Genomic DNA, 26909 nt, shown 5'->3' with positions numbered 1-26909 from the left:
AGGAGGTACCAGCACCAGATGAGAATGGTCTTCCAAGAATAGGGGCTTGTCTAATGAGGGGTCCAATAGGAATTCCCAGCTCAGAACAGTTTGAATGTCATGCTCAGACTAACACTGGGAAACCAGAGCAGTTGGAGAGCATGCATCTATCATTTTATCTCCTTCATGAAACAGACATTGCTGCTGATTGCCTAGTACCTGGCTATTTTTGGGTGCTATAATAATCACAAGATCGGATATTGAGCCTGTCTTAGGAAACTTTTGAGGTTTAGTGCAGGAGAAAGGTGATGATTAGTCATCCAAAGTAATACTCTTAAAAGGTGGCTTTCTTTATAATCTTGATTGGGGTTTTCTTTTTTTAAAAAATCATGGTAACTGTTGCATTATTTTGACTGAAAGAGTTCTTTCTACATTCTTGACATTATCAGGCTGCTAAAGGATAGTCTTAATTTTGTACACAATAGTAAACTTGGAATATAGCTGGAAAAGACCTTTTGGCTTGCCTCTGATCCATTCATTTTTATGGATAAACAAACTTCATGTCTTTGCTTATTTCATATGGCTTGTAAATAGCAGATTCAGCAATGAAATTACTTTTTAAATATGGAAAGAAGTAGCTTTTTTTTTTTTTTTTTTAAAGGAGTGGGAATAGTCAAAATATGCATCCTAGAATTTCAGAAATGACCTAATACAACACTCTTATATGTTAAATGTGGTTGTTAGTGTCCGTAGTGATTTTCATTTTGCCTTTTGTTAGGGTACAAAGTTAATTCTGTTGGTAAATAAGCTAGATTAGTACCTACTTTCCCAGCATCCGTTTCGAGGTACAGCTAGTTCTCCAAATTTTACTTTTTTTTGTTTTGAGATGGAGTTTTCTTCTTGTTGCCCAGGCTAAAGTGTAGTGATGCAATCTCAGTTCACTGCAACCTCCATCTCTCGGGATTCAAGTGATTCTTGTGCCTCAGCCTCCCAGTAGCTGGGATTACAGGCAACCTCTACCATGCTCGGCCAATTTTTTGTATTTTTAATAGAGATGGGGTTTCACCTGTTGGCCAGGCTTGTCACCAACTCCTGACCTCAGATGATCCACCCACCTTGGCCTCCCAAAGTGTTGGGATTACAGGTATGAGCCATGGCGCCCGGCAATTTTACCATTTTGTAAGCTCATAGAATTCTTTTAATGGTAGAATATTCTCTTCTCTTTAAGGTTTTGTGGTATAGTCTTGAACTGAAAATATTTGAGGTGACTGTAAAATATGAATATTTCCCAAAATAGTCTTTGAGTTAAATGTCAAAACTAATATAAAAGCATAATTAAAAATTATCATAGGGATCTTGAAAGCTCCATGAAGACAGAAGTGAGGGTCATTCAGTCATTATTAATTTAGAAACCTTGAGGAAATATAAGTTATGTGTTAGGCCAGAGTTTGTAGGAAGAAGAAAAATAATGTTTATCTATTTGAATGAGTACCATAATAGAGTCCTTACATACATGCATAATAGCTACACAGTAGCACACGAGGCATTGGGAAATCGCAGGAGGCTGCACAGAATGATTACAAAGAGTGTGGACTCTGAAGTGAAACTGCTGGATTTCTTATCCTAACCCTGCCACTATCTAGTTGTGTGACCTTGATCAAGTTCTTTAACTTTTCTCTGCCTTGGTTTTCTCATAAGATAGAGATAGTAATAATTTTTACATTATGGATTTGTTCTGATATTTAAATGAGTTAGTATATGTAAAGTACAAGGAGCAAGGAGAAGCATGGTCCTATCCTAGGAAGAGAAAACAAGGCGATTCCTGCAGGTCATGGGAGGGTGAGAGAGCCCAGTTTGGGTATGTCCAAGTAGGTTCATGTGGCAATTGCATTTTATGTGCCAGGTTCTCTGTTAGTAGTGAATTGGGCACAGACCAAAAAGATGCAGATCATGCCTGCCCCTTGTCTGACTGGTATAGAATGAATGCAAGTTATGAAAACATTTTATTATAGTAATAATTTAGTGCAATAGGAAATTAAGGGTAGCCTATATGTACCAAAGTGAGAAGGGGGGAGTGCCTAAGCCTGTGCTCTAAGTCCAAAGTCATGATGTTCACAGTTGAACTAGCCAAGTTTATACTGGTTTCTGAACGTTTTTACACCAAAACATCAGCTTTCTTCTTATGCTCTCTCTACTCCCTAGAATCCTCCTTTTCTCTCTTCTCTCTCCCTCCCTCTCTTCAGTCCTCTCTTCTCCCATACTCCACCTACTTCTCTCTCCCCCTCCCTTTATTCACCCTTCTCTAGCTATTCTTTCCAGGCTTCCATCCATCCACCTATCCATCTAACCATCTGTTGCGTCTGCTGATTTTTAATGTTTTTCTGGCTTATGTGACTGCTCGTTTTATTTTGTATTTCTGGAATTGCTTTGATAATTCAGTTACTTTGGTGAGAAGAGGTAATCTTTCAATTAGGTGGTTCTATAACATGGCCCCATTTTTACTTCTCAGTCATTTTTGCAATTTATTTTTCCCAGATTAGAAATGTAGTAATATGCTGCCAAATGTCTACATGTAAATTATAATTATATATGTGTTTATACCAATCTACTTCCAACAAGAATCTAAACCAAGCACATTTTATAAGGCCCAAGCTAGACAAAGACACCAGAGGAAAAGAAAACCATAGGCTAATAATATCTTTGAATATTGATACAGAAATCCTCCAAAAAAAAATTAGGAAACTGAATTCAATACATACCAAGATTATACATCATGACCAGGTGGAATTTATTCCTGGCATTTAAGTCTGACTTTATATATACACATTAATCAGTGTGATAGATCATGTTAGCAGTATGAAACCTGAAAATCACATCAACACCTTGATTGATGCAGAAAAAGCATTTGAAAAAGTTGAGCATTCTTTCTTGATAAAAACTCTTTTAACAGTTTAGTTGTGGAAGGAAAGCTCCTCAATTTAATAGAGTCCATATGTGAAAAAACTCACAGCTAACAATCAACAGGAAGCAACTCAGAGGTTTTCCACTAACTTTTTCTTTTTTTTTTTTTTTTTTGTTTTGAGTGGAGTCTCGCTCTGTCACCCAGGCTAGAGTGTAGTCCAGTGGTGTGATCTCCGCTCACTGCAACCTCTGTCTCCTGGGTTCAAGCGATTTTTCTGCCTCAGTCTCCTGAGTAGCTGGGACTACAGGTGTGTGCCGCCACGCCTGGCTAATTTTTTGTATTTTTAGTAGAGATGGTGTTTCACTGTGTTAGCCAGGATGGCCTCAATCTCTTGACCTCGTGATCTACCCACCTTGGCCTCCCAAAGTGCTGGGATTACAGGCGTGTGCCACTGCGCCCGGCCGCTTTTCCACTAACATTTAATGCAAGACAGGGATGCCTACTCTTGCCAGTTCTATTCACCATAGTACTAGAAGTACTAATGATCATCAAACAAGAAAAAGAAATAAAAGACATCCAGATTGGAAAGGAAGAAGTACGGTTATCTCTATTTGCAGATGACATGATCCTATATGTAGGGCTCCCAGCCCCCACCACCAAAATTCCATTAAAAAAAACTGTTAGAACTATTAAAATCAGTAAAGTTGCAGGATACAAGGTCAACATACAAAAATCAGTAGTATTCCTATACACAAAATAGCAGCCTAGCTAAAAAAGAAACGAAGAAAATAAATCTTGGCCAGGTACTGTGGCTCATGCTTGTTACCTCAGCACTTTGGGAGGCTGAAGTGGGAGGATCACTTGAGCCCAGGGAGCTTCATGGATGGGAAGAATTAGTGTTGTTAAACTTAGTCATACTACCCAAAGTAATGTGCAGATTCATATGTAATCGCTATCAGAATTCGGATGGCATTCTTCATAGAAATAGAAAAGGAATCCTAAAATTTGTAAAGAACCATAAAATACCCCAAATTGTGAAAGCAATAATGGGAAAGTTAGAGGCACCATATTCCTTGATTTAAAATAATACTACAAAGCTATAAGCAATCAAAACCATATGGTACTGGCATCAAAACAGAAACATAGACCAGTGGAACAGAATAGAGAGCCCAGAAATAAATTCAAACATGTATTATTGACTGATTTTTTTTTTTTTTTTGAGACGGAGTTTCACTCTTGTTACCCAGGCTAGAGTGCAATGGCACGATCTCGGCTCACCGCAACCTCCGCCTCCTGGGTTCAGGCAATTCTCCTGCCTCAGCCTCCTGAGTAGCTGGGATTACAGGCATGCGCCACCATGCCCAGCTAATGTTTTGTATTTTTAGTAGAGACGGGGTTTCACCATGTTGACCAGGATGGTCTTGATCTCTTGACCTCGTGATCCACCCGCCTCGGCCTCCCAAAGTGCTGGGATTACAGGCTTGAGCCACCGCGCCCGGCTATTGACTGATTTTTGACAAGGGCCCCAATGGGGAAAAGATAGCCTCTTCAATAAGTGGTACTGGGAAAATTGGATTCTCACATGTAAAATTGGATGCTTATCTTAGACAATACAAAAATCAACTCAGAATAGACAAAAGACCTGGATGTAAAATATGAAACTATAAACACCATAGAAAACATAAGGAAAGCTTCTTGACATTGCTCATGGCAGTGATTTTTTTGGATTTCACACCAGAAACTCAGACGTCAAAAGCAAGAATAAGTAAATGGAACTACATGAAACGAAAAGCCTTTGTATATAGTAAAAAACAATCAGTAAAATAAAAGGGCACCCTATAAACTGAAAAAATATTTGTAAACAATACATCTCATAAGGAGTTAATATTCAGAATTTATAAGAACACTTGAAGTCAATAGCAGAAAAATAACCTGATTAAAAAATGGGTAAGGACCTTAAAAGAGATTTCTCCAAAGAAGACATAAAAATGGCTCATAGATTTTTGAAAAGATGCTTAATGTCAGTAATTGTCAGGGAAATGCAAATTAAAACCACTGTGAGATACTATCTCATACCCATTAGGATGGTTGTTATCAAAAAGACAAGAGATAGCAAATGCTGCAGGGGTACAGAGAAAAGAGAACCCTTGTATGCTGTTGGGAATGTAGATTGGTTCAGCTACTATGGTAAACAGTATGGAAGTTCCCAAAGAAGTTAGAAATAGAGCCACCATAGGACCCAGCAATCCCTATTCTGTACATCCCTAGAGGAGTTGAAATCATGCCTCATAAAAGTATCCGCACTGTCATGTTCATTGTAGTATTATTTATAATAGGTAATATCTGGAAAAAACTTAACGGTCCTTCATGGACAAATGGATAAAGAAACACAGACACACACACACACACACACACACGGACAAATGGATACAGAAAGAGAGAGAACAGAAGAAAAGGAAAATTACGCAGCTTAAAAAAAGGAGATCCTGCCGTTTGCCACAACATGCAACATGGATGGACCTGGAGGACATTATGCTAAGTGAAATAAGTCAGATACAGGGAAAAAACACATCGCATGATCTCACTTATATGTGAAGTAGAGAATAAAGCAGTGGTTACCATGGGCTGATAAGGAGTGGGGTGTGAGGGAGGGAAAATGGGGTTAAAGGATACACAGTAGCAGACATGTAGGCTGCACATCTAGAACTGTGTGTATGTCTGGAGGATTGCAGTTAATAAAATGGTATTGTATTATTTTTTGTTAAGTAGATTTTAGCTGTTCTTGTCACAAAATAGTAACTGTGAGATGACAGTTGTGTAAATATCTACGTGTATCCTATAACATGTTGCAAACTTCAAATATACACAATAAAATTTATTTAGACAGATATTTGAAAAGGTGCTTTTTTTTTTGAGACGAGTCTTGCTCTGTCGCCTAGGCTAGAATGCAGTGCCATGATCTTGGCTCACTGTCTCCCAAGATCAAGTGATTCTTGTGCCTCAGTCTCCCAAGTAGCTGGGATTACAGGGATGTGCCACCATGCCTAGCTAGTTCTTGTATTTTGAGTAGAGGACAGGGTTTTGCCATGTTGGCCAGGCTGGTCTCGAACTCCTGACCTCCTTCAAGTGATCTGCCTCCCTCGGCCTCCCAAAGTGCTGGAATTTACAGGCATGAGCCATGGCGCCTGACCAAAATATATTTTAATAAAAGGAATCTAAATGGACTTAAAAGGGGAAAGATGCAGCCACAATAGCCGTAGAGATTGTTAAAAGTCAAACACAAAGAGCTAAGTAATAAAAGTTAAAGGGAAAGGAGGGAGAAAAGTTAGAGAAATCTATTCTAGGTAAACTTGCTGAAGCTGAACATAAGAACTTTGCTTTGTGCACCGTAACAAAACTTTTTCAATTTAAGGGATGCACACTTTGTGTATTTTCACTAAGCTCCCAGAGACATGCTTGGTAAGAGTTGTGTGAAGAAGCAAAAGCAATTCAGCAATTCAGTGCTGTTAATTAATATTAACTGGCAGGGCGTGGTGGCTGACGCCTGTTATCCCAGCACTTTGGGGAGCCAAAGTGGGGTGATCACTTGAGGTCAGGAGTTTGAGACTAGCCTGGCCAACATGGTGAAACCTTGTATCTACTAAAAATACAAAAATTAGCTGGGCGTGATAGCATGCACTGGTAATCCCAGCTACTTGGAGGCTGAAGTGGGAGAATCGCTGGAACCTGGGAGGCAGAGGTTGCAGTGAGCCAGGATTGTTCCACTGCACTCCACCATGGGAGACAGAGTGAGATTCTGTCTTCCTGCTAGAAAAAAAAAAAAGCAAACATTAATATTCCTTACTCTTCTGGATCTTTTTTACCTAATCCAGAGGAAACAATAAGTAGATTTATTCCCACCAGACTTTTATATTGTAGGGTTGTATGTTACTCTGTTTCTTTGAATGGTGTTGAGAGGAAATGGATCTATTTCATTTGACCCCTTGTTTAAGCTCTTTGGAGCAACCTCCTTGTTGGAACCAGCTGATCAGACTTGCTGCTTATGTTGCATCACCTTCATTGTGTTTTTCACACTGAGGAGAATGAAGGCAGAGGATTCTAAAAGTGAATTTGGCTGGGGAAGGTCCTTGTTTTTATTGACATCTGGAAACTTCCAGGATTAACTAGATGTGTCACAAATGTAATTTAATACGAAGTAAGAGCAAAGTGAAAAATGATCATAAAAAGGAAAAGAACCTGGGCATAAAAAGCATATGGAAAAGTGGATAGGCAGAGAGAAATGCAGTGTGAATAGACACAGCTGGCCAAATCGCACAGTGTATACTGTAGTTGCCATCCATTCTAATCATAACATGCAGTACATTATATTTAGTCATAGGATTTGGGGCTGCTACCTAATGATAAAATCGATATTTGCTCGTAGTAGAAAAAATGTGAAAACCAAGTTTTATGGCACAAAATTTAGCAATAGAAAGGCTGACTTTTTCAGAATATAAATTAGTAAACATAGGTGTGGCCAGTTAATAGACTTGGTGTTGTTTGGCCAAGTGTTTTTTTAAAAGCTTTGGCCACTATGTTATGTCTTGTATTTTTAATACTTTGCCTCGCCCTTCGGGGAAGGATTTCTAGTTGAATTTATGACCCATTTATGTTAGACGGTTGCAGATTTACTGATTCAACCTCTTTTTGTTGAAAAATAGAGCTACAAACTACTGTTCTTTAAGGAAACATGCATAGTCACTTTCTCTAGTTGAGTTGAGCAGGTGTCACCTTGCTCAGAAGCAGCAATTAATATTTCATTAAAACAATAAAACTGTTGTTTTCTATGACTTATGAAATGAGTGAGCTAAAATACTGTCCTGTGTATGTATTTGATTGTTTCATATTTCCTTATGTATAATACATTTCTTTTATATGGATAAATCTGAAGCAGGCAAGAAGTAGTAGGTGATTTTTTTTGTCTTCTTCTTGTGGTGGTGGTTGTGCTGTTCATTGTCATTTGTCCATAGTGGGTTTTCAGTGCCTCTGGGAGTTTAATTGGCTCATTCAGGCCTTATTGCCCTGGGGAACATTGGCCTATCTGAAAGGTAAAGGCAAGTCACTTCCAAGAGGGCCTCATTGACCATGCACCATGGTCTTGTTATTGGGATGGTTGTTCAGGATTGTGCTGCTCTAGTAAGGCATTTATCCAAAGAAGCTGGAGTTAAGATTCGTTTGTTCATTCAGCAATTGGTCAGTGTGTTCCTGCTTTGTGCCATATACCAAGCTGGCATATAGTAATATAGTTGTGAGTATGATACTGGCTTTTCCACAAGAAATTCAGTGGGGAACACAAACATTCAGGGAGAATATAATGTGATCACAATGTGACCAGCGCTAGACTGAAAGTGTGAATAAAGTGCTGTAGGGGTTCAGAATGGGAAATGACCAATACTGCCTGAGAGATTTGGCAGAGGCATCATAGAGGAGATGGCATTTAAGCAGCATTTTTAAGGTGAGGTGGACATTGACCAAGACACAAAGGTATTCCAAACGTATTAGGTGTGGGCCTAGCATCACGAAGGACCATGATGTGTTTGAGGAACAGTGAAAAAGTCAGTTGCTGCTATGTGGTGGGGAGTAGGAGAAGAGGTAGGATAGAGATGACTGGACAATTTGCCAAGCAAGGAGTTAGGATATTGTTTTGCAGTAATTAAGAAGCCAGCAGAGTCCTCGGAGAAGTGACTTGATGTGATTGATGGGGTTTTGTTTTGTTGTATTTGGTTAGTTTTAAGGAGGTGAACATTACTGGCATGATGGGAGAAAGATAAAAACAGGAAAAATTGAAAGTCAGTTATGAGAATGCTAACGATTGTTCAAGGAAATTGTGAGGATCTCAACCAAAGCAGGGGTATGGGGAAAGAGAAGAGTCTGAGAAGAATTTGAGACCAATGTAGACGTGGGAACCTGGAGCACCCCTCAACTCTTCTTTTCTGCTCATCAATCGATTCGATTGTCATGTCTCCCATTACCGGGTGGGTGATGATGTTATTCATAGAGATGGGGGCTACAGGGAAGGCAAAGCTTTGCAGGAAATGGGGATTGCTCTTTAAGACAGCTGTAGGTAAGTCTGGAGATAATGAGATTTACCCATTTAAGAACATGATGCTGTAGTGGATGCAGTCACTGAGGCTGGAAGGTGAAGCACAGTTTGAATACAGGGACAAGGAATCTGTGGCAGGGAATGCATGGCAGTGCCAGGGAGATGGAAAAATGATGATGAGGGCAAGTGGAAGACCAGTAGAGAATGGTGACCTGTGAAATGGGGAGAGGATGGGTTCCAGAACAGATAATGAACAGAGGCAAATTATTTGATGAGAATAAAGAGAAGATGTACTGATTAAGTACATTGGGCATTGATTGGGAGTTGGAAAAAAGATTGTAACCGTCATTGAAAACTGGCAAGATGAAACATATGCCAGGCAATAATTCACTTTACCACTTTGGACTGAAGGAGAGATTAGTTTGGATGGTTGTTGGGAGACAGGAGAAGGAGTTGCATCCAGTGTGTGTGTGGGTTATCTTTAAATAGGGGAGGAAGACCCTTTTTCTCTGAGACGGGGAGAAGGAAGGAGATAAGAATGGTGCTTTCATTAAGCACATCTAGAGCTAGGAATATTGAGGAAGTCTGTGCCTGAGAACTAGCATTTTCTGGGTGGGTCAAAGATGAAGTTAGGGGAGGAGATTAGTCATAGTCAAATTTAATTGTGCACTTTTTGCACTGGGCTCTGTGCTGTGTACTTTATACAGCTGACCCTTGAACTGTGAGGGGATTAGGAGCACCCACTCCTCACGCAGTTGAAATCCACGTAACTTATGACTCCCACAAAACTTAAACTCCTTACAGCCGCCCCCTGTTGACTGGGAGCCTTACTCACAACATAAAGTTGATTAACACATATTTTGCTATGTTGTATGTAGTATATACTGTATTTGTACAATAAAGTAAAGAAGAAAATGTTATTAAGAAAATCATAAGGAAAAGAACATATATTTAAATTCATTAAGTGGAAGTGGATTGCCATTAAGATCTTCATTCTTATCTTCACATTGAAAGTCTGAGGGAAGGGGATGAAAGAGTTAGAGGAGGAGGAGTTGCTTTTGCTGTCTTAAGGATGGCAGAGGCTGAAGGAAACCCATGTATAAGCAGATCCTAACAGTTGAAACCCATATTGTTCAAGGGTCAACTATATATGTTACGCCATTTGGTTTTCACCCTGCGCTTCCCTTTCCCTCACCATGATTTGCATTATCATGATACCCATTTTAGAGACGAAGAAATGGTTTTAGAGAAATGTGTAATTTACCTGAAGTCACATACCTAAGTTTTGGATCTAGGTTTTGGACTTAGTCTGATTCCATTATAATTAATTCTTAACCAAAGGATCGAGAAGATAATATGAAGTAGAAAGGTAAATTTTGATGCAGCTTCTATGGAGAAAGTCAGTAACGGTTTGTAGATCTCCCATGGTAAAGGTAAAGGAAGAATTGCTAACTTCGAGAATTCCAAATTTGGTCTCTTTTCCATTCCCCAATAAAAGTGACTTGAAAATCAGGTTAACTGGTACCGCTAAAATAGAATTATTACTTTTTTATATTTCTATTATTTATAAAATAGAATTATTTATAAGATAGAATTATATTTTTTTATAAAATAGAATTACTACTTTTTATTATTACCAATAAAATTATAATTATTACTATTTCTGTACAGCATTGAGGCATAACCTGTTATTATTGTGTTATATTAATAAATCTTGTAGACTTTATAAGTTTTAGCTGAGCACTATAACCCATTTGATCAAATAAGATTGGATTTTGGTAGAAAACCAGAAAGACACCATTTGTTTATCATACCCTGGAGCCAGAATCCCAAAGAGAGCAGAGAAGTACTGTGTACAGACCAATAGCATTTTTGCAACCTAAAATCTGTTGTTGGTAATTTTTGCTGTGAGATTTCTAGGTAGCTTGTGCTCTGATCTTTGGTTTTTTGTTAAAGAAAATTATTATTTATTTACATTTATTGGTCAAGCTTTTTATGATTTAATTGTATTCCAACTCATTGCATGTATATCAACATAAAAGTGAATGAATCACCTTAAATACCGGTACTTGTTTCCATAGCTTGAAAGAGCTTACAGCAAAAGAGTTTTCTGATTTGATGTTTTTCTCTGCTTTAGCTCCTTATTTTGTTTTTCTTTTCCCTTCACTCAGTCAGCACATTGATTGAGCACTTACTTGTATGCTAAATTCTTAAGTTACAGTGATAAGACAAAGCTTATACTTGAGTGAGATAGTCTGTAAACAAATAAACATGTCAAGTTGTGAAGTGCTGTGAGTTAAAAAGAAAGCAGTATAAGGAACTGAATGAGAGAGTGGTACTTGTGTACATAGTGTCATCAGAGAAAGTCTCTTGAGGGAGTGTCACCCGAGACAGTAACACAAGCAGAGGGAACAACAGGGACAGGATCCTAGGGTAGGGTCGCAGCGGACATGGTACAAGAACAGGAAGAAGGCCAGTGTGAATGGAGGTGAGTGAGTTAATCGAGGGAGCCAGTGCCACTTTAATTGAACACCTTGTAGGCCATGCTAAAAACTTTGTATAGTTGTGGTTTATGTGTTCACATACTTAATCTAGATCTGATGAAGTGATTTAAAGTGACAGTGTTTATATCATTAGATTTGGCAGTTTTTCTATTTATAGCATTGTATTTTACTTTATAGGATGGAACAAAATTCATCTGTATTGGGGCTCTATATTCTGAACTTTTGGCTGTCAGCAGTAAAGGAGAACTTTATCAGTGGAAATGGAGTGAATCTGAGCCTTACAGAAATGCCCAGGTATTTTATTTTATGAAGTCTTGCATTAAATAACTCTACATATCAACAAATAAAATAGTAATCTTTTTTCTTATGCTTTAAAAGAATCCTTCATTACATCATCCACGAGCAACATTTTTGGGGTTAACCAATGAAAAGATAGTCCTCCTGTCGGCAAATAGCATAAGAGCAACTGTAGCTACAGAAAATAACAAGGTATGAAACGCTTTGCATTGATAAACATTTCATGCTTTAATTCTTTCTTTTTTAAACATTTTTTTTTTGCTCCTTTTCCATCTTTTAATTTTCTCTTTCTGTCTTAACATGAATACAAAGTGTCTCAAGCGTTAATAATCTAATGTATATTTTTGTTGGCTAGTTTATACTGTAACTGTAAAAATAGCTTTCTGCTTTAAGGAGAGGCAAAAATATTCAAGAAAATTGCTAAGAAAAGATGTTGAGAAGCTAGGAAATACAGATGGAGAAAGTATGAATATTGTGCCTCAAATTATCAGTTTGGCTTTAAAATCACTAAAATTCTTTTTGGTGGTGGGGGACGGTTATTTTTGTATTTTTGAGACAGGGTCTTGCTTTGTTGCCCAGGCGGAAGGGCAGTGGTGTGATCATAGCTCACTGCAGCCTTGAACTCAAGCCTTCTGAGTAGCTAGTACTGTAGGCACACACCACCATGCCTGGCTGATTTTTAAAACTTTTTCATAGAGGCGGAGTCTCACTGTGTTGCTCAGGCTAGTCTCAAACTCCTGGCCCCAAGTGATCCTCCCTCCTTGGCCTACCAAAGTGCTAGGATGACAGGCTTTTGACACCTGGCCTAAAGTCACTAAATTCTTTAAAAAGTTGTTGGAGCAAATGTTTACTCCTAACCTTAAAGATGGCCTTAGACACTCATTTCAGTAACTGCTGTTTTGATCTGTGTGAGGAAGGTGTTTTAGTTTCTAGTTTTACTAAGAACCTCTCTGAATTACTTATTTTTACAGCATTTAGCTCAAAACATTTTAGAGCTTCAAAGTATGTATGTCTTGCGCTAGTTGTTACCACAATCCTTTTGGAAAGATGGCTTGATTTTATTTAAAGTTGTAATATTTTATTCTTTAGGTTGCTACATGGGTGGATGAAACTTTAAGTTCTGTGGCTTCTAAATTAGAGCACACTGCACAGACATACTCTGAACTTCAAGGAGAGCGGATAGTTTCTTTACATTGCTGTGCCCTTTACACCTGCGCTCAGCTGGAGAACAATTTATATTGGTGGTGAGTCTATAGGGAGGAGGAATTTATCAGCGAATGTTTGTATATGTGTAGAGAGGTGCTTTGAGTAGTGGAATACCAACATCAGAAAGTCAATTAAAAGGTAATGCCTTATGGAAGGGATGTTTGACTTTCGAACAAAGTAACTGGGTATGGTGGTGGGTACCTGTAGTCCCAGTTACTTGGAAGGCTGAGGCGGGAGGATCTCTTGAGCCCAGGAGGTAGAGCTGAGATCAGCCACCTGCTCTCTAACCTGGGCAGCAGAGCAAGGCCCTGTCTCAAAAAGGAAAAAAAAAAATCAATTGATGAATTTTCCATAAAATTTAATTATAAAGGTTTAATGAAAGCAGATCCAGTTATTAATAATTAAGGTGAAGTTGTACATATTAACACTTTCCTGAGGGGAAAATACTGGAGAAATACCAGAAATGCTTGACTGTTAATATGTTTAATTTCAGATTTATGTAATGAACTGTTTTACTGCTTATTTGACGAATTTATGTTTTTTGTTTTCAGGGGTGTAGTACCTTTTAGTCAAAGAAAGAAAATGTTGGAGAAAGCTAGAGCAAAAAACAAAAAGCCTAAATCCAGTGCTGGTATTTCTTCAATGCCGAACATCACTGTTGGTACCCAGGTAAGTGATTAGAATTAAGCCTATCTTGGTGGGCATGGTGGCTCCCACCTGTAACCATAGCACTTCAGAAGGTCGAGGTGGGTGGATTGTCTGAGCTCAGGCATTCGAGACCAGCCTGGACAACACATTGAAACCCCATCTCTACTAAAATACAAAACATTAGCTGGGAGTTGCGGTGTGCACCTGTAGTCCCAGCTACTCCGGAGGCTGAGGCAGGAGAATCGCTTGAACCCAGGGTGGGGAGGTTGCAGTGAGCCGAGATCGCACCACTGTACTCCAGCCTGGGCAACAGGGCAAGACTCTGTCTCTAAAAAGGAAAGAAGGAAAGAGTTAAGCCTGTTTTAAGGGGACCTCATTTCTCTTCAGCATCACTTTCTTCCCTTGTAAGCAATTTTACAGACGGGCATCATTTGAAGACTTGGTTTCCAGTAACATGTATGTGTCACGTTGTTTTTTCTTCATTCAGTAGTTGAGTAATACTGTATAGATTGTGGCCCAGTGTCAATAGGTTTCCCTATGGGGCAAGGTTCTTTGGGATTTTTTTTTTTTTTTTGAGGTGGAGTCTTGCTGTGTCTCCCAGGCTGAAGTGCAGTGGCGCAGTCTCAGCTCACTGCAACCTCTACCTCCTGGGTTCGAGTGATTCTCCTACCTCAGCCTCCCAAGTAGCTGGGATTACAGGTATGTACCACCACACCCAGCTAATGTTTCTACTGTTAGTAGAGACAGGGTTTACCAGATTGGCCAGGCTGGTCTTGAACTCCTGACCTTAGGTGATCCACCCGCCTTGGCCTCCTAAAGTGCTGTGATTATAGGCGTGAGCCACCACTCCCTGCCAGTTCCTGGTTTTAAGAATCACTTGGTACTTTTAAATGCAGAATCTAGAACCTCTTACCTGAAATGTTTAAGCTTGTTTGGTGGTAGGGCCAGGCACTGTTGTGTTTAACAAACATTTCGGGTGATTCTTAAGGACTAAACAGTTTGAAAGATACTGCTCTCTGGGGATATTGTCAGCATGAGGCAGGCAACTTTGTCAAATCCCCATTTCTACCACTTTGTGGTTTTTTACTCTGAGATGATTTTAGGCTTCTACAGGTACTGTTTTCTGGAAGCTGATGTTCTTAAAATGTTAGTGGTTCTCTAAGTACGGTCCATATATGCCTGCCTTCTCTTCAGCCCTTTCAGGGAATCTGAAAATTTCCTTCCTTTTTCTGTTACATGTTTGTCTCAGGCTGAATTAGCTTCCTATATGCTTTTGTCAGAATAAGGTATCAACAGATTGAATGCAGAAGCAGATGTGAGAATACAGCTGTCTTCTATTAAGCCTGACATTAAGAGATTTGCTAAAATGTAAACGATGTTATTTTTCTCATGCTGTTTTTTTTGGAAAACCTGTTTTTCATAAAATTGTTCACATGAACATGGGGTTTTATTACTGTTAAATATTTAAAACTTTCTCAATTTCAAATAATATGCTTGATTTACTCAGTTTTAAATTACTAATTATTAAAACTAGGTATGACCCATATATAAACATAAGGTTTTTGGGATATGCAGTGATTCTCTTTTTTTGAAGGAAAGTTTGCATTGTTTTAATTATTTTTATGTACAGAAAACTCAACAGTGTACATTTAACCCAGTTTAGTGGCAAGTTCTTTAGCCTTTGCCTTTTCAAGCTTGCCAATGCAAGCCACAGACTTGGGACCCAGGACATTACCTCCCCAGTGACAGTGGATCTCATCATATCTTTTGTTGTAATTGGTCCTGATAGCTTCCACCAGCTTAGCCAAAGTGCCTTTGTCTTCCTGTGTGAAGGCGACAGTGGTGCAGGTCTTCCTGTGGACTAGACATCCCAGTCTTGCCTTCCCCTTGATAATGCAGTAAGGAACTCCCATTTACGACACAGGGCAGGCAAGAAGACAACCAGCTCAATGGGATCCACGTCATGTGCAGTCACCACCAGCTGAGCTTTCTGGTTCTCCACCAAGGTGGTGACGGTGTTAACTCCTGCTTGAAGGACAGGTGGTCTCTTAGTGGAGACATCCCCTTTGCCAGCAGCTTTCTTCTCTGCCCGGGCCAACAGCCTCTGCCCCGGCCAACAGCCTCTGCCCCTTTTTTTGCTTTGTCTCTGGTCTATACTTGTGGGCCAGCTTAAGTAGCTTGAGTAGCTGTTTGGCGGTCCAGGGCCTGGGTGAACTGGTTAATTGCAGGAGGCACTTTCAGCCGCTTATAGAGGATGGCTCTCTGCCGCTGCAACCTGATATAGTGGGGCGATTTCATAAAGTGGGTGAGGTCTCTTTTGGGCTGGATGTCCTGTCCAGTGCCAAAATTCTTAGGCCTTTTCTCAAAAAGGGGATTCACCACTTTCTTGGCCTCCTGCTTCTTAACAACAATAGGGGCCGGAGCCACCTTCTTCCCCTTGGCCTTCTTTCCTTTCGGCATCTTGGGCAGTGGGAGGAGAAGGGTTATGAGTAATTCTAAATATTGAAACAAGGGTCTGGGCGCAGTGGCTCACGCCTGTCATCCAACCACTTTGGGAGGCCAAGGTGGGTGAATCGCTTGAGGTCAGGAGTTCAAGACCATCCTGGCCAACATGGCGAAACCCACTGTCTCCTAAAAATACAAAAATTAGCCAGGTGTGGTGGCACATGCCTGTAGTCTCAGCTACTCGGGAGGCTAAGGCAGGAGAATCACTTTAACCCAGGAGGCAGAGGATGCAGTGGGCCGAGATCGTCACGCTGCACTCCAGCTTGCGCGACAGAGACAGACCTTTGTCTCAAAAAAAAAAAAAAAAAGTGAAGAGGCCTTGAGATCAAATAAGTCTGAGAACTGTTTTTATACTTCTAATTCATTACGTTGTGGTTGAGGCTTATCTTCTGGGTAAAACTTAATCCTTATATTCATTTTAGCAAATGCTGTTAATGAATGTTTAAAATCTTAATAATCCTTAAAACTGAGATAAAATGATAATTTTACAGAATGTAGTGTTAATTTCTTCATCTGACAGTTTCAATTCAGGATTTTTTTTCTCATTACAAGTTAGTAAAATGTACCAGTTTATTCTCTTTCTTCATGATGCCTTTTTTGGGGTCTTACTCATGGTTTTCTTCTGCCTGTTGGTCTTCCAATCAGAACATTTTTAGTGATTACCCACTATTTTGAACATTATTGATCAGCCTTGTATTAGTTTCTTTGGACAGGGACTGCTCTCTTTTGCTCTACCTGCTCCCACCCCTTTCTCATCCTGCTTATTCATGTACTAGCAGGATGTTGCAGCAGCTGCCATATCAGCAGGTAGGATGGCATTACTGTAGGCAGGGAGAACAGAAAAAATACTTTAAAGATGCACTGAAGAAAAGCTTTAACTAAAAGCTTGGCACTAAATTGCTGAAAGATAGCATATTAAAATATCTTGGTGTAGAACCAAGTTTGTGTTTTAAACCTATAGAATACTGGAGGCTGAGGGCAGTTACAGATATAGAACAAGGAAAATATTCATGTCTTAACATCAAAAAGAACTGTTGGTATTCAGCTGCATCTGCATTTATAGGTCATCTTAAGAACTATTCATTTTATGCCACAAAGTTACAGTTAATAATACACAACTATTCTTTGACAGAACTGTACTTCTAAGCCAATGTTTCCAGTTCCCTCACTTCTCAGATGTACCACCATCATTTTATGTTTCTTTCATTTAATTATAAGCCACTTAATTAATTACATTTATGTGAAAATCATGATGTTCATATACGTGTCTGGTCATCTGTCACATAGTAAGAGGGTATTGGAGACATCAAAAGGTATCTCCAGAAATTATGTTCTTATCTAAGATGGAGCTATTGTTGGTAGGTTTGACAGTGCCGTCTTGAAGGCCATTGGTTTTCAGAGTATGACCTGAGGTTAGTCCCTGATAGTGAGAGGTGTTTTTTTTTTCCATCTCCGTAGGTTATTTACTCCTGAACCCAGTTAAACTTCTAACTCTAATGTCTATATATTCTTTTTTAATTTAAAAGAAAAATTATCTATGAAACCTTCTGGCCAGTAGGAAACAATAGTCTTCTGGGAGAAAGAAACATCTATAGAGATGAAGTTGTAGAGCCTATCATGAATTAAGGAAACCAGCTATTCCAAATTGTGGGAAACAGACAAGAAGTATAGTTGTTTTATTAGCCCCTTTTAGTTGCTTCTCTGCTATTTCTGCTCTGTTTTTTTGTTAAGATGGAGTCTCACTCTGTCACCAGGTTGGAGTACAGTGGCATGATCTTGGCTCACTGCAACCTCTGCCTCCTGGGTTGAGGTGATACTTCTGCCTCAGCCTCAGTTGTTGGGACTACAGGCACACGCCATCATGCCTGGCTAATTTTTTTATTTGTAGTACAGACGGGGTTCACCACGTTGGCCAGGGTGGTCTCAATCCAAAGTGCTGGGATTACAGGTGTGAGCCACTGTGCCTGACCTGTTCTGTTTTTTTAATAGCAGAATGGTTGGGATATTTGCTGTATGAAAATTTAAAGTTAATGCTAAATTTTTAGCAAACATGTTGAAATTATTCCTGTTGCCTAATATTAGAAAAACATTTTCTTAAGACCTTTAAGGTGATGCTTTTTTGGCCTTATTGATTGTGTAAATAAGATTATATTGGGAAACCTAGGAAGCCCAGTACTTTTATGTATTGTATTTCATCCATTTGGAATAAATATTATATGTTTTTAAAAGCTGTGTCATCTTGATGGCAATTTTCTTTTGTTTCCTAGGTATGCTTGAGAAATAATCCTCTTTATCATGCTGGAGCAGTTGCATTTTCAATTAGTGCTGGGATTCCTAAAGTTGGTGTCTTAATGGAGTCAGTTTGGAATATGAATGACAGCTGTAGATTTCAACTTAGATCTCCTGAAAGCTTGAAAAACATGGAAAAAGCTAGCAAAACTACTGAAGCTAAGTAAGTACTATATTAACTAATTTTACTTTTATACCAGTTCCTTGTTTGCTCTGCATATGAATGGGAATAATCAAAGAAGACTTAGAGGCGTATAGTGAAGTTGTAAACTCCTAACATGATAGGGTCTTGTTAAGATTCCTAGGAAATTTGAAAGGAATTGCTAAATTTTACTGTTTGTAACATGGCTAATATTTTTATATTAATAGTTGATTTTGATGGCCAGATGACAATGTTCTCTTTTGATGTCCTTGTTTAAGATTGTATCCTTTGCAGGTATTTTTGTGGCAGTAATAATATGTTTCAGCCTTACTATTAAGCCAATACTCTCCTCTCTCCTTGTGTAATCATCTTCTACCTAACATCCTGCCTACATTTTGATTATTGAAAAGAGTTTTACAGGTTAATGTACTGGAGAGGGAAATATCTGTAAAGAATTTGTAAATGTTTTTTGGGTTGAAGGGATATGTGAATAGAAACACCGCTGAGTTTTGTATAGCGCCACATTCTGGGGCTGGCTTATTGTTTGGAGTGTGATACAGAGATCTTAACACCTGTGCTTTTAGAAAAATCTACTCATCTTTAAAAATAATGATTTGTACTATAATTTGGTTGTTTGGTACATGAACTTTAAAACTTTACTAAAATTTTTAAATAACTATTTTTCGTAATCTTATAAAAATAGATGACCAGTACAGATATGTAGAATTGTAGTGATATCATGTTCCAGAAATAACATTTAAAATGTCGATGTATTTTATTTCGTAAATGTATTCAGGCGTTGAGAAATGATAGGGATTTTACTGTACATAGAGATATTTAAAGTTCTAAAATCTTTTGGTTTACTTTCCACGTATACTCAGATGTTATCATTATAAATTTAATAAGTTTACTGCTGTTATTCCTCTCAGTGTTAAAAGTGCAAACTTAAATGTAGAAACAGTGATTACTGTTAAGTTAAATGTAATTTTTAACAAACCAAAGCTATTGAACTTCATACCTAATTAAGGTTTTGCTTTCAGTTTTAGTGTTCTTTCTCTGTCTTGTTTTTTAAAAAAAGATTTATAGATTTTTCTCCTAACTGCATTGAATTTTGTACTAAAAAGTAACAAAACATTTTCCTTGTGAACTTTATAAAGAACTTTTGAAATAATTTTGATGTGTACAAATATAAACAAGATTAGAATATGCTATTTAAAGCCTGGGATTTATGAACTTTTTAAAGATCTTCCTTGAAATCAGCCATTTCTATTAGCAAAGGAGCTAAGTGAAATTAAATGTTAAGAACATAGTCATTTTCATGTCAGTAGTACCCGTGTTTGCTAGTCATTGAAATGCATTCACTTTAAGGGTATGTTAGTGATTAGTCAGTATTGGCTTCTCCCCACCGTCACAGGATTTGTAGAGCAGCCAGGAGTATTCACTGTGTGCTCATACTGAGCACTCTTAAGATGCCAGTGAAAATCATACCGGTTTTCTTTTGGATTATTTCTAAACTCAGGTGAAATTTCTGGTGAGAGTCATAAGAAACAAGAGGGTTAAGATGATAGTCCAGATTGTAACAGGTATATAAATAACAGATTTGTGAGTAATCATTGACTTTTCTGATTAAAAACTTACATCTGCGTTTAATGAATAAAAATATTTATTATGTTTTTACTATCTGTAGAATGCTGTTTAGTTGCTGTAGTTACTTTCTTAAACAGAGTATTAAATAACTCACTAAAGAGGGCTAATTTTTTAATCTTGTCACTGGGATGGTTTAAGAATAAATTTTTATATATCATTGTGAATAGTGTTTCTCCTTTGAACTCTAAGAAATTAATGGTCCAATAGGATTTTACTTACTTGCCTTTACCATTCTTTTCCAGTTAAGTTGTCATGACCAAATCTTAGCAGTGTGGAACTTGTTTGCTCACAAGGCTTTGATAAAGCTATGTTGATAAATTAAGTGTAAATGTTGTTGTTATTTCTAGATAAAGCTTATCTGAATTATTGTCTCAAGTTGTTGACAGCCTTTATGTTTTTCCTTCCCATATTAAACCAGTTTGAAAGCATACATTGTGTGCCTTTTTTCCTTGAGTCTTAAAAATACACAGTGAAAAAAAATTAATGGAAGTACACAATTTAAAGTTTTTGATATTCATTCTAAGAAAAAAAACTTGTCTTAAAAAATTCTAGTTTCTGTTATTTCATTTCCCTATTTATAAGGAGAATCTTATTTCTTATCTCAGGCCTGAAAGTAAGCAGGAGCCAGTGAAAACAGAAATGGGCCCTCCACCGTCTCCAGCATCCACATGTAGTGATGCGTCCTCAATTGCCAGCAGTGCATCAATGCCATATAGTAAGTTTTATTTGTTGTACACATTGGTCAAAAATAAGGTTTCAGGCAGACAACTGTGTTTAGTTTGTTTCTGATTTAAAACAACTCATACTATTTTTTATATCTTTTTGTATAATTTGTATTTCTACTTCTGTGATTTCTTTGCATAACTTTCTTTGAATAGAAAGATGGCATTTACAGTGTTGACTATTTCCATCGTTTCTCAGAATTAGAGTTTTATAAAAAATGAGAAATTCATTATAGTAATGGAAATAATTGCCACTAGCTAATCTGTCTACTCACTTTTGTTGAGACTCTTATTATTGTAAATTGGTTATGTCTTGGTCACAACTTTTGCTGAAAATCTGTAGAATTTATAAACCTAGACTTACTACCACACCATGGATAGAAAGAATTTTTCTAAAAGTTCCTTAAATTTTATAGTGTAAACTTTAATAGTTATGTGATAGTTTTAACAGTCTGGCAGATCTTCCTTTTTAAACTTCGGTCAGATAACCCTAATTTTGAGAATACAAAATACATTTTACCCTATTGCTTTGCGCTTATTTATAATAGTGTTAATACAGTTTAACATGATTATAGCTATTCTTCACTGTGAATTTATTTGAAGTACAGATTGATCAGAAAACCCCATAAAGCAGTAGCTTAGGAAGTTTTTGAGAAACTTCACTTATGTATCCCTTTAAAGGTAATTTTTCATATAAATTTAGATGAAATCTATAAAGTCTCTTTTACATTTTCTTTTTGGTACTTACCATTTTGTTGTTGTCTAAGAACGACGACGGTCAACCCCTGCACCGAAAGAAGAGGAAAAGGTGAATGAAGAGCAGTGGTCTCTTCGGGAAGTGGTTTTTGTGGAAGATGTCAAGAATGTTCCTGTTGGCAAGGTTTGTTCAAAATAGCTAAGAATTAATTAATAACAGTATTGTATTGATCTTGGTTACCCAAGGATTTGTGGCTGATACCTGAGTCCTTTCTTCAGGGCTGTTTCATTTACCATCTTCAGTGGTATCTTTAGTTGCACCCCTGCATCTGATGCAGGTCTGTCTTTGTCCCTGACACACGAAGAGATTATGCCTCTCTTTGAGCACTTAGGATGATATGTTGCTTTTTTAAAAAAAAATATTATTTGGGAATAATTTTAGATTTGTAGAAAAGTTGCACAGAGATATATTACCTTTTGATACAGCCCATTCTTTGGATTTGTTAGACAGTTATAATTGAGGTCATCTTCCGTTACATTTAAAATTCTTCCTTAGTATTGAAAAATCTTACTACAAATCACCTTCCACTTTTTCTCTTCTCGAAGAAAGTTTTGCCTTCTATGAAACTATCAGCTTGAATGCTGTTAATTTCACTCTTCTACTGACACATATTTAAAATGTACCTGCAGTTGCAGAATATCTGCAAAGTAAAGGTTTTGTGATTACTCAGTAGTTTCTGAAATGTGATAGTCTTTCATTTATACTTAAAAGGAAAGAGCAGATATACCAGCTTCTGCAGCTTACAAAGGTCTTTCTCATATACTGTTTCATTTGATTCTCAAAATAGACCTGTAGTTTATGAGTAGGTGTTTTTTCCTAAGAATAAGATACTGCCTTAAAAGCATCAAGTAGCAGAAGTGGGACCCAGATTTGTCCTGGTTTTAAATTCTGTGCTTGTCTTTCTGTGCATTACTGACCCTATTCCTGTGTTGACCATGTAGTAGCCACTAGCTGTATATGTGGCTATTTAAATTTGTTAAAATTAAATAACTTAAAAAAGTCAGCTCTTTAGTCACATTAGCTTCATTTCAAGGGCTCAGTAGCCACTTACGGCTAATTGCTGCCATATTGGACACTGCCAATATAGCACGTTGCCATTGTCAAGAAAGTTCTGTCAGACCGAAAACTGCTTTAATATAATTAAGAGAGGAAGGAGATGGGAAGATTTCATGGGCTATATACTTAAGTTTTTCAGCTGATTGCTGAAAACATTTGCAGACTGTAATCACTGGCTTTGTGGGTCAGTTTTCTCCAGCATATGAGTCTTGGATATAGACGTCAATAACAAAGCTTTGGTGAATCTGTCTAGGTTAATTTTTATAACTTGGTGATCATTGAAGAAACATACAAAGAATTGGATTCCTTTTATGTTAAATTAGTTCAGCGAATAGAATTTGCGTGTTGATTTTATATACGCTAATGTTAATGTTCATTGAATTTGCCTGTACTTCCAGGTGCTAAAAGTGGATGGTGCCTATGTTGCTGTAAAATTCCCAGGAACATCCAGTAATACAAATTGTCAGAGCAGCTCTGGTCCAGATGCTGACCCTTCCTCTCTCCTGCAGGATTGTAGGTTACTTAGAATTGATGAACTGCAGGTAAGTGTAAAGAAGTCATTCAGCAGATGAATACTGGGACAGACTCCTTGTGTTTATTATGGAGTATTGAAAAGCAAAATTCCTTTTGTGTCTTGCAGGTTGTGAAAACTGGTGGAACACCAAAGGTTCCCGACTGTTTCCAAAGGACTCCTAAAAAGCTTTGTATACCTGAAAAAACAGAAATATTAGCAGTGAATGTAGACTCCAAAGGTAAATGTTGTAACTTTTTCAGCTGGCAAATTGTATATTTCATTAATACTTTTTCAGGAAATGGGAATATGAGAAAATAATTCAAGGCATTGGCATTTTTTGGTCCCTATCTGTAACATTATGGAATGGCATGTATCTGTTTGACTTGACTTAAAGTGTGACCAGAGAAGTTAACTTTTAAAATACAGTAGATGTTTATTAGAGATAAGATATATAACATTTTTTCTTCTCATTTATGTGCTTCTGAAGGTGTTCATGCTGTTCTGAAGACTGGAAATTGGGTCCGGTACTGTATCTTTGATCTTGCTACAGGAAAAGCAGAACAAGAAAATAATTTTCCTACAAGTAGCATTGCTTTCCTTGGTCAGAATGAGAGGAATGTAGCCATTTTCACTGCTGGACAGGTAGAGGCTTGGTTTTGCTTTTGAAAAGTGATGACAACACTGGCATTTTTGGGAAGTTAGGGGGTCTGGCTGTGGTTAACTTGATAGTAAATTATTCAGAAGTTTAGAATATTCAGCACATTTTAATACAATTTCTCTTACTTGATTATTATTACTAAAATCTAATTTGGAAACAAATGCCTGTCGTAAAAATGGGATAGATTTTTTTTGATTAGGAGTCAAAGTTTACCATTTTCCCATTATTACAGGAATCTCCCATTATTCTTCGAGATGGAAATGGTACTATCTACCCAATGGCCAAAGATTGCATGGGAGGAATAAGGGATCCTGATTGGCTTGATCTTCCACCGATTAGTAGTCTTGGAATGGGTGTGCATTCTTTAATAAATCTTCCTGCCAATTCAACAATCAAAAAGAAAGCTGCTATTATCATCATGGCTGTAGAGGTAATTCGAATTTTGAAACTACTGGGCATTTTAATTAAGAAAACACCACTAAATAATCTTGAATAGATCTTGCAAAAATCTTAAATAGATCATTCATTGCCCCTTTCTTCCCTAAAAGAGCTAATAGTCTATTAGGACAACATAGACAAGTAAATCAGTGATTATGGTGTAATTGAAGTGTTTGAGCAAGGTGTGCACATGTCGTAGGGGCACAAAGGGGAGAGAGATAAATCATACTGTGACTGTACAGAAGACTTCCTTAAAGAAGTGATATCTGGATGGATCAAATGGGGGTCCCCTAGACATAGGGATGGAGTTGGGAGGTGTCCTCCCAGGGACCAAGAGCAACCTTTGTGAATCTTATTAATGAGAAAGTGTACTTTCTTTTGATATGACCAGAATTCTGGTAGGTGTCCTATGGGTCAGTTAGTAGCAACTGAAAAGGCTGGAGACAAGGCACTGAGGTGTTTGTGTGCTCACCTAATGTTACCTAAACTTGAGCCTGAAAGCTAGGAGGAGGAGGATTATAAGCCAGTGAATGACATGCTTCTGATTTTTTAAAAAAGATTAGCAGTGGCTGATGGGTGTTTAGAGAGCAATTGATAGAGATCAGAAGTTTAGAGATCAGATAAAAAGGTCAACGTCAGCTGGGTGTGGTGGCTCACACCTGTAATCCCAGCACTTTGGGAGGCGGAGGTGGGCAGATCACCTGAGGTCAGGAGTTAGAGGCCAGCCTGGCCAACATGGTGAAGCCCCATCTCCACCAAAAATACAAAAATTAGCCGGGCATGGTGGCACATGCCTGTATTCCCAGCTACTCAGGAGGCTGAGGCAGGAGAATCACTTGAACCTGGGAGGCAGAGGTTGCAGTTAGCTGAGATTGCACCACTGCACTCCAGCCTGGGCAAACAGAGCATGACTTCGTCTCAAAATAAATAAATAAGTAAATAAATAATTAAGGCAATAATGCAGATTAGAAACAAAGTAAACGTCAACTTTTGGAAATCTGGAAGGAGGGGATGGATTTAAGAGAGTTTAAGGAAATAGAAGCTATAAAGCTTGGTAACTGGATTTTTAGCAGCGAATGAAAAGAATAAAGTTTGTGATTTGGGCATGATTGATGGTAGAGAGGAAGTATAGGAGCGGGGAACAAATGGGATAAGGGAAAAGGATGAATTTAGGTTTTTTTTTTTTTTTTTTTTTTTTGAGACAGAGTCTTGCTCTGTTGCGAGGCTCCAGGCTGGAGTGCAGTGGCGCAATCTCTGCTCACTGCAGCCTTCGCCTCCCAGGTTCAAGCAGTTCTCCTGCCTGAGCCTCCTGAGTAGCTGGGACTATAGACGCGCGCCACCATGCCCAGCTAATTTTTATATTTTGGTAGAGACAGGGTTTCACCATGTTGGCCAGGATGGTCTCTTATCTCTTGACCTCGTGATCTGCCGGCCTTGGCCTCCCAAAGTGCTGGGATTACAGGCGTGAGCCACTGCGCCCGGTGGATGAATTTAGTTTTAGACATGTGGTTTGTTGTAGTTGAGTATTTGTTAGATGTGGAGACAATGCATTAGAAGCTGTTGGAACAGTTTAAGTCGAGATTGACCTGATATCACTTAACATTTTAAAAGGATCATTTAGGATGTGCTGAGAGTATTAAGGTGAATGTGAGTAAGTAGGAGTGCCAGTTAAGAGGCTATTGTAATAATCCAGGTGGGAGATGATAGTGACTTGGCCCAGAGGATGGAGATATGAGTGAGTTGTGACTAGATTCTAGATACATAGTCATGCATTGCTTAATGACAGGGATACATTCTAAGAAATACATTGTTAGGTGATGTCGTTGTTGTACAAACATCATAGAGTGTACTTACATGAACCTAGATAGTAAAGCCTATTGCTCCTAGGGCACAAACCTATATAATATATTTCTGTACTAGATACTGTAGGCATTTGTAATGTAGTGATAAGTATTTGTGTACGTAAACATATATCTAAACTTAGAAAAGGTATAGTAAAAATACAGTTTAAAGGATAAAAAGGTGCACCGTGTAGGGCATTTAGCACAAATGAAACTTTGAAGATTGGAAGTTGCTCTGGGTAAGTCAGTGAGTAAGTGGTAAGTGAATGTGAAGGCTTATGCTATTACTGTACACTTCAGCTATGCTAAAATTATTTTTTAACCTTATGACTTATTTGTAAGAATAATTCACTTAAAACACGTTGTACACAGTTGGGCACAGTGGATCACACCTGTAACCTCAGCACTTTGGTAAGCAAAAGTGGGCAGATCATTTGAGGCCAGAAGTTTGAAGCTATCCTGGGCAACACAGCGAAATCCTGTCTCTACAAAAAAAAATACAAAAATTAGCTGGATGTGGTTGCACCTGTAATCCCAGCTACTCAAGAGGCTCAGGCACAAGAATCGCTTGAACCTGAGAGGTGGAGGTGGAGGTGGAGGTGGAGGTTGCAATAAGCTGAGATCGTGCCACTACACTCTAGCCGGGTAACAGAGTGAGACCCTCTTAAACAGAATAAAAAACGGACACATTGTGCAGCTGTATAAAAAAATACTTTCTTTAT

General features: G+C 38.2%; 1 protein-coding gene across 7 annotated transcripts in view; it reads left to right on the top strand.

Moving 5' to 3' along the window:
* Positions 1 to 26909, top strand: part of UBR5 (ubiquitin protein ligase E3 component n-recognin 5) — a 151369-nt gene that overhangs the window by 68642 nt on the left and 55818 nt on the right. For all 7 annotated transcript variants that reach the window (XR_004260795.1, XM_032251304.1, XM_032251303.1 and 4 more), the window contains exons 10-20: positions 11645 to 11761; positions 11846 to 11956; positions 12854 to 13008; positions 13522 to 13639; positions 18391 to 18575; positions 20807 to 20916; positions 21691 to 21803; positions 23135 to 23278; positions 23377 to 23488; positions 23738 to 23892; positions 24141 to 24338. Coding sequence is in view for 6 of the 7 variants with exons in the window: in XM_032251304.1 (XP_032107195.1) it covers positions 11645 to 11761; positions 11846 to 11956; positions 12854 to 13008; positions 13522 to 13639; positions 18391 to 18575; positions 20807 to 20916; positions 21691 to 21803; positions 23135 to 23278; positions 23377 to 23488; positions 23738 to 23892; positions 24141 to 24338 (1518 nt within the window). In the remaining variant the exon portion in view is untranslated. The remainder of the gene's footprint in view (positions 1 to 11644; positions 11762 to 11845; positions 11957 to 12853; positions 13009 to 13521; positions 13640 to 18390; positions 18576 to 20806; positions 20917 to 21690; positions 21804 to 23134; positions 23279 to 23376; positions 23489 to 23737; positions 23893 to 24140; positions 24339 to 26909) is intronic.

Source organism: Sapajus apella, unplaced genomic scaffold, assembly GCF_009761245.1.
Source record: "Sapajus apella isolate SASKATOON/1434 unplaced genomic scaffold, GSC_monkey_1.0 scaffold3, whole genome shotgun sequence".
Taxonomy (NCBI): Eukaryota; Metazoa; Chordata; class Mammalia; order Primates; family Cebidae; genus Sapajus; species Sapajus apella.
Note: the sequence above shows the minus strand (reverse complement) of the source record. Positions and strands in the feature narration are given on the sequence as shown.